The 13,449-nt window shown below is 40.4% G+C and overlaps 1 protein-coding gene across 5 annotated transcripts in view; it reads left to right on the forward strand.

Annotated features, from left to right (window-relative positions):
* Positions 1 to 10,351, forward strand: part of tesmin (testis expressed metallothionein like protein) — a 31,214-nt gene extending 20,863 nt beyond the window's left edge. For all 5 annotated transcript variants that reach the window (XM_030426808.1, XM_030426809.1, XM_030426812.1 and 2 more), the window contains 4 exons: positions 1,101 to 1,203; positions 6,888 to 7,025; positions 8,624 to 8,724; positions 9,355 to 10,351. In XM_030426808.1, the coding sequence (XP_030282668.1) occupies positions 1,101 to 1,203; positions 6,888 to 7,025; positions 8,624 to 8,724; positions 9,355 to 9,538 (526 nt within the window). In that variant the 3' untranslated portion in view covers positions 9,539 to 10,351. The remainder of the gene's footprint in view (positions 1 to 1,100; positions 1,204 to 6,887; positions 7,026 to 8,623; positions 8,725 to 9,354) is intronic.
* Positions 10,352 to 13,449: the final 3,098 nt, after the last annotated feature.

Here is a 13,449-nt window from a genome sequence, read left to right on the forward strand (position 1 = left end):
ATCATCATTAAAACTTTGATACAACATTGGAAACAAAGTCCCATTCATTCCTATGAAAGCTGTTAAGTGGCGCTTGAAACCAATACAGCTTGACTTCAGTTATCCATGTTGTAGGGCCCATAAATGCGCCCTAGAGACTTCCGGTTTAGCATTTTGAATGGGGATAAAATAATTGAAGCAAATGTTAGCAAACGGTGGAAAAAGTCTTTTTGGGCCACAGTGCATCACATGACAATGTTATGACACGGTTTCCCACTACAAAACCAGGCGTTCTTCCTGAGGGCTTGTTCTACTCTCCATCTGTGTATAATATTTAACATATGAGTGCAGATGTAAAATGTGTGGCTCTGTTTTATCAGACACACACAGAGGATAAGAAACTATGACAGACATTTCTAAGAAGACTTGTTGTAAGCTGCTATGTTCACTGGTCACGCCTAATTGAAATGCCATTTACAGGCCATTGGATAGGTGTTGAGACAAGTGAAAATAGCTATTGACAGTTTTGAGAGATAACAGATTTTAATAGAAACATTTGTATTGTAGAGATTTTTAAATATCTATCTATCTATCTATCTATCTATCTCAGGGTTCTCCCCAGACGGTGGAACAGCGCCGCTGCGCCGCTATACCGCTAGGTCAGCGCCGCTATACTCAACAATGTTAGCTGCTTTATAGCGGGTGTTTGTGGGCTGCCGCGGTTGATGGTGACGAGTGTCCGTCCGTCCGTCCCCCGGCTGACGGCGATGATCGAGCGAGCGAGCGTCCGTCCATCCGCCCCCCCACTGACGGTGGCGAGCGTCCTCCCCCCCGACTGACGGTGCGCCGCTATACTAAAAATTTCTGGGGAGAACCCTGTTTCTATCTATCTATCTATCTATCTATCTATCTATCTATCTATCTATCAAATTTTTATATATTTATATATATTACATTAATCAAAAGGTGTGATTTGGTTGGTGTAATAGGGATGTTTACGATGAATTCTCTGTCTCTTTTTCCCAAATTCACTCACAAGAGAAATAGAAGAAGTGCAAACACACACTTTACATCTTTCAAATCAATTGTTTAAGGTTAATATGTATTTTATTCTCTTTCAGCTACTGTGAGTGTTTTGCTTATGGAGTGATGTGCAGCAACTGCGACTGTTCTAACTGTCACAACAATGCAGAGCATGAAATGAAGCGTCAAAAGGCAATTGAGGTTTGCAATGCTTTTGGTAACCATGTACTGGTATAGCTTCAAAAATAGATAAACCATTTTTTTATGTGCTTCACAGTGAGCCTTTAAAAGGTCATGTTAATGAAGCCACTAATAAACAGGGTTGGGAGTAACAGATTACATTTACTCTTGCTACTCTTACAAAATGTCAAAAAAAAACAAAATCTGTTGTACTTTTTTAGGTCACATCCATTAAGAGTAAAACACTAAAGCTCTAATATTGAAGTTGACATCATTATGGGTTAAGGTTAGCATTATTGTACCCTAGTAGTAACAAAGGAAAAAGGCTACATCCACTTTTATCAATCAGTGATTTAATGCACCACCTGGAAAAGAACGTTAAGTGACACAAATCAAATGCACCCAAAATTTTCATGCCTAACAGGTGTGTTCCCAGGCAAAAACAAGAGCCATTCAGACAGATTAGTACATCCACTGCGATGCAATGTAGCTGTGTATGTGCACCACTGTGGATTTTATATGCTTTATACATCTCTATGCTATCTACTTTGGTGATGTTTTAAGTTATATATTTTCATATTTTATTACTTCTTGTTCTTATTTATTTGCTTTTTTCACTTGCTGCGGTGTCTGTAGCATATTTTATTTATTGGTTGTCATTTATCTTTGAGTTACGTCCTCTTTCCTGGTTAATTGTAGTGAGGCTATAAGAGAGGAAGGCACTTATATCTTTATATTATATTTAGGGCCGGGACTTTAATGCGTTAATTACGATTAATTAATTACACAAAAAATAACGCGTTAAAAAAATTAACGCATTTTAATCGCACTAATTTTTGCACCACGGAACGTTTCTCACTGGATGAGTTTCAGGGGTACCGATTATACTGGAGCACCAACTAACGTTCATGCATAGCGTTCATGCAGTATTGGGCAGTAACGTCGCTACAAGTAGCGGCGTGGTGGTAGCGTCGCTACTTTCTGAATGAAATAGCTTTTCAGTAGCTTTGCTCTTTTATTGGCCAAGTAGCGCGGTAGCGCCCACACAAGCTACATTTTTATGAACGCCTCTGAAGTTCAGCGCAGCGGAGCTTTCTGTCACGGTCTGAAATGAAAGGATAAGTCGGTGATGCCACCGCCACACATGGCCGTGTATGTGGAGCCAACAGAAGCACTTGTAGCACGGTGACACCACGGACTAACAACGTGTCTGCTGCACAGACAGGTTAGCTTGAGTGAATTACGTTACTTGATGGAAAGATGGCAGAGGGTGAGGAGGACGGAGACGAGTTGATCCCGAGGGATGCAAAAGACAAACTTGGATTATAAACAAATACAGTAACAGAGAAACATTACTCTGAATTGTTACTTTTGTAATTTTTAACCAGCACAGGATACAGCAAAAATGCAATTTCTACAAAACCAAAGTATGGTGATTAGTCAAAATGATTAGCTTAAAATGTATGTAGATATAGCTACTACTACAGAGTGGGCTTAATAAAAATACCACTTTTGAAACTGCCAGTTATATGAGACACTGGTTGATGGATAGACTACTTTATTAATCTCAAAGGGAAATTAAAGTGTTACAGCCACTTGACATAAATCAAAATCCAAAAACAATGAGGTAGGTAAAAGAAACAAATACAATAAAAGGCTGAATTATATACAATAACTAAATAGACTTACTCAAATATCAAATATAAATTATAAAGCTGAAACTAGAAGACTAGAGAACCTTAATGAAAACTACAACTATAAACTATGAAAAAAAACAAAAAACAGTGTTTTGTTGCTTAAGCTTCTGTATTCAGTCATTATTCAATGGTATACTAAAATCCATGTGAAAAAAAATTGCTTCTCACTGTTCTCAGGTCAAATATTTATATGCAATTAAAATGCGATTAATTTCGATTAATTAATTACAAAGCCTCTGATTAATTCGATTAATTTTTTTAATCGAGTCCCGGCCCTAATTATATTATCTTATATATTATAACTGATAATCAGTTGCATAACTTGTCTATACAAATGGACTTTATTGTCAGTTTGGACATATCACATCATTACATCTTTAATTATTCTCACATACACACACACACACACACACACACACACACACACACACACACACATATATATATATGTATATATATATATCTATATCTATATATATATATATATATATATATATATATATATATATATATATATATATGTATATATGTATATAGCCTGATGCAGGTGGAGACAGGTCTCTGTAAAGATGTGGGCACAACAGTCTCTGATTTTTCCTCTTTGGCCAGCTGAGTCCTTTTTCATCCATATCATTCACATGTGATCCAACAAATGCCTGGAGCAGCCTTAAATCCAAGATAATTAACATGGCCTTCATCCTGGATCTGTCAGTAAATCAGGTCTATTCACTCTAAATTTAGCCAAATTGCACCATAATCAAATGACTATTCGGAAATGTTTGTAGGCTACTCTGTAGGATGCCATAAGTTAAACGGACTACTGACACCATTAGAAAAAGTAATACTACACACCTACTAATAATAGAAAAACAATTATATGGACGTCGTTATTGTAATAAGAGATAAATCAAGTGGAATGTACACAGTCAGTGAATGATTATAATGGTAATTGGATGAATGATTGACTCACCAAGTCATTGTCTCTCACAAAATGAAACATTCTGTGTGAAAGTACTGCAGTGCAAAAAGTTTGAGGTTAAATAAATTAGTAGTATTAATTTGTTAGTAACACAATAATTATCATATATGATGACAAGTACTGAAAAAGACAAGATAAGGACATTGAACTGCTTGCACTGTGCAATCAGGGTGCTGATAGTGACCAATACTGGTGATCTTTATGATCATCATCCAGCTATGGGATGGTACTGAATGGCTTACTGCTGCGTGAGCTAACTGCTAATCAGTTAGTAACAGCTGAAACAACATCGACTGTTGATCACTGCTGATTTTTGAGCAGCAGTAGACAGTAAGTCATGGTGAGTAGGGCTGTTGGCATTGATCATGTCTAATTGGTGCTTCAGCCAGGGTGATGGGTCTCAGTTATTAGTGGATCTGATTCATTAGCACTCTTACTGGAACACCAAAGGGAAGACATGTTCTATCTCACTTTTTGTTGTTTGTCTCAAACACATGGTTTTGTTTTTTTGACACTGATGAGTAGATATGGGTATCAGTTAGATCTGAACTGTATTTAACTGTCCAATACTACATATTGATCTGGTACTTTAATGATACTGTTTTTAAATCTTCTTGTTATTTTCTGGAAGAATAGTCAAAAAGAATTATAACAGAGCTAGCATTGCTTTAATGTTTCATTTGTACTGTATATACATTTAATATAGCATATAAATAGTGGCAACCTCGACAGAGTTGTTTGAGCAAATCACACCTACAAAGCAAGATTAACATTAGCAGGTATATGCTGGCATTTTTCTGGTATTGTATGTAATTGTCTGTTAGGTGGGAAGTATGCCAAATAAATGGATAAATTAACGGCAAATTAAATAAACTTATATTGTGTGAGGTATACAATATTTTGCCAAGACAATTTAAATATAAACTGTTAAGTCATATGTAGTGTTTTCTTTCTCTCATCCCACAATTGCTTCTTCCCAGATTTCTGCCTGAAAAAATATAGATGGACACGAGATTCTGCATGTCGTGTTTCTCTAGCAGTTTCTGGACTCGCATAAAAGTTTAAACATTCTCAACTCTTCAGTGCAAGTCATGGAGCTGCACTGCTATGCATTTTTCTTGGCAATTTGCGTATAGCACTGCTCAACAGATGGTGTGGAAAGGGCTGTTCAGAAATACATTTCACTGCGCAGGTCAATCCTGCACCTCCTCAACTTTTTTCTAATCACACACAGAGTTCTGATCTTTGAAATAACCTCAGGAATTTATAATGCATAGCTTTTATGTGTTGCTGGATAAGCATGATTCTGCAACAGTGAAGTTAAAAGGACTATAGACATGTGTGATGATCTGCAAGGAGGGGTTTCTCTGCTGCCTACAGCTTGTATGTAGTCCTATATGTGTGTCTGGTGTAGTTTGAAGGGCTGATCCAGTTGGGGAGCTACCAAAACTAGAGCAGAACACAACAAAGCTTTAACCTTACAAAAAGCTTCCTGGCATGAGGCAGACCAAATTAATGTTGATTTAGCCTTCAGCAAGTCAGTCAGGGAAGCCACAACAGTACACACATAATATGGTTTCATAAAGCTTATGTGGCAAAGCTGGCTTCTTTTTCCTGCGATCTGGAATCTCAGTGAGATAGTTTTGTTCAGACAGCTGTCGCACTACCGTATATGGTCCAACACTATCGATTATTAAATGTTCAAACGGGTTGTCCACTGCAGGGATTGGACATAGTGAGGCCGGCTTAATAGACTTTGGCTTGCCCGTTACTTGACATTTGTGGCAAGTCTTAATGTAAGCTGCAACATCACGCTTAAGACGAGGCCAAAAGTAGTAACGCAAAATGTGACAGTAAGTTTTCTTGACTCCCAAATGCCCTGTCTGGTCATGAGAACACTTCAACACTTCATTTTGATACTTGGTTGGAACCACTATTTGGACAACAGCCAAAAGAGGTCAAAGGCGAAGTCACGACTCTTCTATGTTTTGCAACATCAATGGTGGGGATGCGCATTGTTAACCGGTTTCGTTTGGGAACCAGTTCTGAGTCAAATGATTCTTTGGAATCGCTAACAAAAACCCTTTACGATTCCGCTATCGATTTTTCCCGGGCTGTGCCGCCACTGTAAACAAACGTACCCTACTCGCAAATTTGCGATGACATCACACACACAAGCTGCCGCAGAGCAGAGGTGAGCTGAGCTGCTACATGCAATGCACTGTGGAGAAATGTCGTCCTGGCAAAAACGATCCAAAGTCTGGCTGCATTTCACAAAGAAGGACGACACCTCAGAAATCGCCACCTGTAATGCCTGTAAGAGGGATCTGCGCGCCAAAGGCGGTAATACAATCAAAAGCACCTAATTGAGGTGAAAATGGCCAAGAGACAGTTAACCAAATATTAGAATTATTGTATAATTTTGATCCATCAGATTTGGTCATATTTCCAGAAGACCTACAATAGATTCATGATTGAACCAAACTTCATGAATGTTTTTTGGGACAAAGTAGTATATGTTCCTCTCATTACATCACAGAACAATGAGAGCTGTAGAAATCATTGGTACTCAAGACTGCTGTGGTATACATTTCCTTACAAGTGGATGTAGACTTTTGACCCCCACTGTAAATAGAGCAGCTTTGGAGGAGTATTTCTGCATTTGACAAAGCACAAACAGCAGAGTTAGTTTAAGGAGTCATACTGGTATGTGTTACAGGCTAATAAATCACAAAGATGTCTAAGATTTGTACGTCAAGTCTACCTGGAGTGGCCCAGTTGTGGACACAGCTGTGCAGACAATAGTGCTGGAGGCTAATATCTCTTTCTATACATGAGACCATGTCAGTAAATCTTTGTTATATTTCTTATTTGGCTTTTGTCAAGATTGTGATGAAAAGAATTCTGCTTATGTATTTAAAAGCTGATTAGCCACATACATGTTAATTAATGATTGACTGATGTTAACCATTAAATAAGTCATTACCCTGTTTCTCTTCATGTAATAATTGCTGGTGTTGTCACTGTAGTCATGTTTAGGTCGTAACCCAGATGCCTTCAGGTCTAAGGCTGCTGGTGGGAAGTCTGGAGGGGTTAAAGGTTGGCACAACAAAGGCTGCAACTGTAAACGCTCTGGCTGCCTTAAGAACTACTGCGAGTGCTATGAGGTTCTCTCTCACACACACACACACACGCACACACACAAACTGAACATTTAGGTATATTTATACTACTTATTCATTAGGGGTGTCACAATTTCGATGTGAAATCGAAAATTGATCCAAATGAGCATTTAGTTTCGACAGTCGACTTCAGATTGCTGTATCCACAATCCACCAAGCATTACTTCCAGTTCTGCAAGTCTTTCCTATTGATAATTAAATTCTTTGTGATGTTGAATACATAGTATAGCTTCAGATAATTTGTAGTCATCCTGTCCACTAATGAATGTGGTTGTAATGTGGCTTTTTTCTCTGTCGTTGACATTGTGGCAATGTTAACTGCTAGACAGAGAAGGGAGAGTATTCTGTTTTAGGGCTGAGTTCAAGCACATTACACCGGAGACTTGGCAGTCAGCTTCTTAGTCACAGATACATAATGTGTCTCATTTTCTCGAGTACACAGTTCTTACAGTTACTGTACATGTGATGGTAAGAATGTGTCTGTGTCAAAAACAGAGTCATCCAAGCACTGAATGTGGGCATAATTTCCTTTTTGGCAGGTAAATCTTGCAAAACTCTCCGCCACACCGAAAGTTTGTACCGAAAGTCATTTAGCTAATAAAAAACTCTGCTGAATGTCTCTACCATGTTTTGGTGTCATTTATATCCATAGAAGTATCCATGCTTCTCTCCTCTGCTTGATTGACACACGCAGAGGGACTTCATGGTGCATTCAGGTGCACCTCATAAAAGATGTAAATGACAGGTGTCAGTGCACAGAAGTCTAAATCAATCTGTAGCATCGCTTCAGTGCTGAAAATGAAAATTTAAATTGAATCAACTGGACATTAAAATCAAAGGTTCAATTGAATCATAGATTTGGAGAATCGTGACACCCCTATTGTTCAAGATTCATACCTATTTTATTTTTGTTTTGTATCTCATGATCAGGCAACCAGGTGTTCTTAATGTCCAGTAAATGTAGGATTTGGTGGAATCTAGTAGAGAGGGTGTAGATTGCTTTCATTCTTTTGAAAAGCACAACATCTACACAGTCCATTACAGTAGGTGGTGTATGTACTTATAAAGTATGTTGTGATTCACTTATAACCACAGAAGAATAAAAGAAAAGCACACTGGTTTCTCATGACATCAAATTGCTGCACATGGGTAAAGCCGGACATGTTGTCACTGGTGTATCTTTTGCAATTTCATAGGAACACAGCATGATTGCACTTTGTGCTAAGTAGCCAATAATATACATTTCACAACATGAGGCAAGTAATTTATCAGCCCAAATCACACAATTCTTGGGTCAGTTGCTAATTGGCTAATGATAATACATTTAGTTTTACTTATTATTCATATTTATCACTATTACAGTATAACGTCTACTGATTGACCTTTAATTCACAGCCAACTTTTGACTGTACATTTTATTCCTTTCAGTCCTCTTTACACATGTTTATATTTATTTTGTTGTCCACCTTTTTGGCAGTGTGGGGTCAAAAGAGAAATTTGACTAATTTCTCTCCACAAGTCACATGCAATTGTTTATATAAAATTGACTATTTAAGACACTTTGTACTTTTTTGTGTCTGCAGGCTAACATCAAGTGTACCTCCAGCTGTAAATGTGTTGGATGTAGCAACTTTCTCAACAGCTCAGAAATGGGCGTCAAAGAGAAGTTTGTCAATGGCAACAAGTGAGTAGGTTAAGTGTGACCCCCATACTACGTTGTTGCGGCTGCTATATTAAAGCAGTCAACATGACAGCTGTAATAGTAAGACTTGTCTATGCACGTAAACTTAATAGGATTGTCCTGAATTATTATATTAGAAGGCTTAATGATCTCACTGTTTTTGTGGAATTAACCCAGATTTCTTGTCAGACAATGTCAGAAATTAGTTGATAAAAGTTTGAAAGACTTGTGATGTTTATTGAGCCCAGCAGTAAATATTCATATTTTGTTTAGACATGGAGGGAAAAAATTCAACATCATATAGTCTGCAGCAAACCAAGCCATTACAAACTGTAACATGCACATTTCCTGAACCCAGTTGAAGAAGATTTTACATGTTTATTTTAAGAAGGTCCATGATTGATTTGGTGTGAATGACCTTTCCATTAAAAACTTCTGATCCCAAACAGCCACAGGCTGGAGGAGTATTTTTTTGTGAATGAAACTTTGCCAGATTGTCAAATTGAGAGAGTTTAGTAAATCTGATTTGAATTTCAAAGAAAAGCAAGAGGTTTGGGATGCAGGTGACAGTGTAACATTAGCACGAGAGGAATGTCCCTACCCCTGTGATTGTGTGTCTTTGTATGTGTTCAGATCTCCCGTATCAGTGATAAGCCCTGCTGTGGTGGAGGCTGTGTGTGGCTGTCAGCTGGCCAGAGCCAAGGAGGCTGAGAGGGAGGCCCAGAGCCCTAGCCAGGCTGAGCATATGGTCCTGGATGAGTTTGGACACTGCCTTACACAGATTGTCGTGGCCATCTTTCAGAACAAGGCCCACTAAAGTCACACTGTGGAGATACCTCATACTTCAAAACATTAACTGGTTAGAATCCAAGGAAATAGCTGTGTTTGAGTTGGCCCAACAGGGATATCTGAATTCATACAGTGGGGTTTGGAAAGGTATAGACATTATTGATGTTTGTGTAATGTTCTACATCTACATATAATGTTCTGCTAAAAGTGTAATGTTCTACATCAACATGTTCTTCAAAAGTTTACTGGTGAATATGAAACTCGGGTCCAAATTGTAGTTCTACTGAGTGGAAGTGAATTTCTGATATCATTGTTTTATTGTTAATACCAGATCGACATATAGTTGAGTTCAGAGGTATATCATTTTAAGTGGTACATTTTTATCAAGAGCAATGTTGCTGTTCTAGTGGTTTTAGTTTAAAACTGTTGAGCATCCAACATTCAGAGGAAATGTGCATTGACAGTTCCAGCAATATATAGTATAAATATTTTAAAAGCTTGTGAGAAGTAATTTCTGTTCTTTAGAAATATCAATGGAATTTATTGAACAAACTGTATATTTGAATCAATGTAAAACATGTTAAAACTAGTTATTTTATTTATTTCTTCCTCTGTGTTCAGTTTTTTTGTCATCACAGTGGTTTGTCTGATTTGGGATTATTAAGGTACATTTATTTACTATTAGATTAAGCTTTAAAAATATAATTGAAATGCTGAACAGGTTCATTTCATTTATTTATTTATAAGGACGGTGCGACTTAATTGTAAACATTGTAAATGCTCAACTACAGTCCTTTGGTAACATGTTTTTTAAATCAAAATAAAAGTATTATTGATGACATCTGGTGTTCTACAATCCACTGTCTTTCAGGGTACTGGAGGTAAAGAATTAAACATGTCAATACATCCTCATACGTCAATGACTGGATAGGTCGGTTGTCAGCATCCCCTAAAAACAACGGCAACACATGAACAAGTAAAGACAACGAGAAAACGGTCTTAACAATTTATTTAGAGATCCGCCTGTTTACAGAATAATAGATTGTGCGGGTGAGTCCGGGAAAGGTACATTCTATGAGGCAGAGCTACAACTACCAATTATTGATCCATCCATCCATTCATCCATTTTCTTCCGCTTATCCGGGGCCAGGTCGCGGGGGCAGCTGCCTGAGCAGGGACACCCAGACTTCCCTCTCCTTGGACACTGCCTCCAGCTCTTCCGGGAGGATCCCAAGGCCATTATTGATATAAACAAAACTTTTAAGATAGAAAAAATATTGTCCAGAAAGAAATTAGGTCGTATAACATGGTCCTTGTTAAATGGCTGGGATGGCCAAAGAAATGTAACTTGTGGCTCCCTGAAAAAGATATCGTTGATGTGTGATAAAAACATGTGTGCTAACTGCTTACAGGCACACTTTTGAGTAGTGGTACATGCCCTGTATGAGTATGTCCATGTTCGGTTTATGTTGTGTCGTGGGTGGATGTTGGACAAAAAATCAAAAATGATCTTCCTGTGCAGTGATTGTCTTATTCATGCTTTGTCAATAATAAAAAGACCATTGAAAGAAAGAGTAGTGGTACATGCCTACCAGAGCTATGGAGAAAAACAGGTTTTATGTCACACCGCCTAGTAATAAATCATTACATGTACTGTATATCCAAATAACAAGATATGGCAATATGGACTAAATTAGCTAAACTGAGTTCTGAACGAACCATATGAAGTCAGTGTTATTGAAGTCAAATATCCACTAGTGAGGAATAGTTTCCCAGTGGCAGAAGATGATTTGGTTATCTATGACTATTAACACACAAAGGACATATACTATATCTCTATCTGTTGGTTTCTATGATTCTCTAGATTACTGAAAGAATTTATTTCAAAATACATAGTAACTGTCATAACTCTGGATTATTGTTCTTTGTGTCGTGTTCTTGTGTCTGGTTTTGTCTTGTAGTTTCTTGTATTTGATTTCCATGTCTTTGTATCGTGTCTTGTTGTGTCTTACGTTTTGATTTTCCATGCCCCACTATGTCCTTTAAGTGTCTCTTGTGTTCTTCCCTCTGTCTCCCTCTGTCTGTAGTATTGTTCCCTCCATGTTTTCTCCTCTGTGCTCCTCCCCCTCGTTATCTCACCTGGCCTCCTCCCTCCTCTCTCTCCTCACCTGTTCCTCATCTTGTCATTAGTGTCTGTGTATTTAGTCTGTGTCTTGCCTGCACTCCTTGTCCGTTCATTGCTTATGTTGGGTCTGCTCATCCCACTGTCTACGTCTGCTCATGTTCCTGCCTGATGTTCTCCCTGTGCCTCGTCTCATGTTTGGTATGTTTTGGATTTTTGCATTTTCCATATTGATTTGAACTTTGGTTTTAATTTGTACTTTGCCCTTTTTCTTTGCACTTTGTTGAATTGCTGTTTTGTCGCTACTTTGTCTTTCGTCCCCTTTTGTCTGTTTTTGGTACCTGGTTCAGCTTGAGAATAAAACTCACTTTTTGTTTCCCACATATCCTTGTCCCGTGAATAACTGCATTTGGGTCCAACTCATATCCTTTTAGTTTTTTCCCCTTGAACCTCAGCATGACAGAATGAACAGACTAAGAAAAATGGACCCAGCGGGTACTGGCCTGGAGATAATTAAATGGTATCAGGACATTATGACCAATCCTGCTAGCAGGGCTCGTCAAATTGCTACTAGCCACCTTTTCTTCAGGCCACAGTCCAAACCCACACCTCAGCCCATGCCTCAGCCACAGCCCAGCTACCAGCCCATGCCTTAGCCACAGCCAAGCTACCAGCCCAAGCCCATGCCTCGGCTCCAGCCTCAGCTACAGCCCAGCTACCAGCCCATGCCTCAGTCGCAATCCTGGACAAACCCTCAGTTTCCCCTTTTTGCGGAACCCGCCTGGCCTACAAAGTGCCCCCACCAAGTAAGCGACGTTCTCGGCCGCGTTCTGGCTCCCTGAAGTCTGGCTCTGGAGCCCCAGCTCCACTGTCAGCGGCCTAGCCAGCACTTGCCAGGTTTGCTCCGCTGATGGTGTGGCTGACACCCAGACCGACACTAGCCAGTGTCCCTCAGTCGGCAGCCCGGTCGACACCTGTCAGTGGTCCTCAGTTGGCGGCCCGGTCTACACCTGCTAGTGGTCCTCAGTCAGCAGCCCGTTCGATACCTTCCAGTGGTTCTTAGTCGGCGGCCAGTCGACACCTGCCAGTGGTCCTCAGTCGGCGGCCCGGTCGACACCTGCCAGTGGTCCTCAGCCGGCGGCCCGGTTAACACCTGCCAAGGGTTTCCAGTCGGCAGTCCAGACGGTGCCTACTCCTGTTCCAAGTTCGGTTCCAGCCCATCGGTAGGAGGCCCGGCCAAGTCCTGTCCAAGCCCCTCGGTCAGAGGCCCGGCCGAGTCCTGTCCGAGACTTCCGTTCGGAGGACTGGCCAAGTCCTGTCCCTGCTCCGCCGTCGGAGACCCGGCCTAGTCCAGTCCCTGTTACTTGGTCGGTGGTCCTGCCGATACTTGCCAGGGTTGCTATGTTGGCAGTCCAGCCGAAACCTGACGGGGGCTCCCAGTCAGAGGCACGACCAACACCAGTTCCTGTTCCTTGGTTGGAGGCCCGGTTGAGTCCAGCCGCCAGTGACTCTCCGTCGGCGCCCAGGCCGACAGCTGCCAGCGACTCTCGGTCGGCGCCCAGGCCGACACCTCCATGTGAACCTCCTTTGGCTCCCAGGCTGACACCTTCATGTGAACCTACTTCAGCTCCCAGGTCAACATTCCCCAGTGATCCTCCTATGGTGGCCCTGATAAGGTCCAGAAGGGTTGTCCAGTCGGCGGTTCAGCCTCTAGAGGGTTTCAGCCTTCGTCGTCGACGGCTTCCAGTGGGTCCCAGCCCATGCCACCTCCGCCGGCTCCCAGTGGGTCCCAGCCCACGCTGGCTTCCAGTGGGTCC

The sequence above is a fragment of the Sparus aurata genome, chromosome 8 (genome assembly GCF_900880675.1).
Source record: "Sparus aurata chromosome 8, fSpaAur1.1, whole genome shotgun sequence".
In the NCBI taxonomy this organism is placed as follows: Eukaryota; Metazoa; Chordata; class Actinopteri; order Spariformes; family Sparidae; genus Sparus; species Sparus aurata.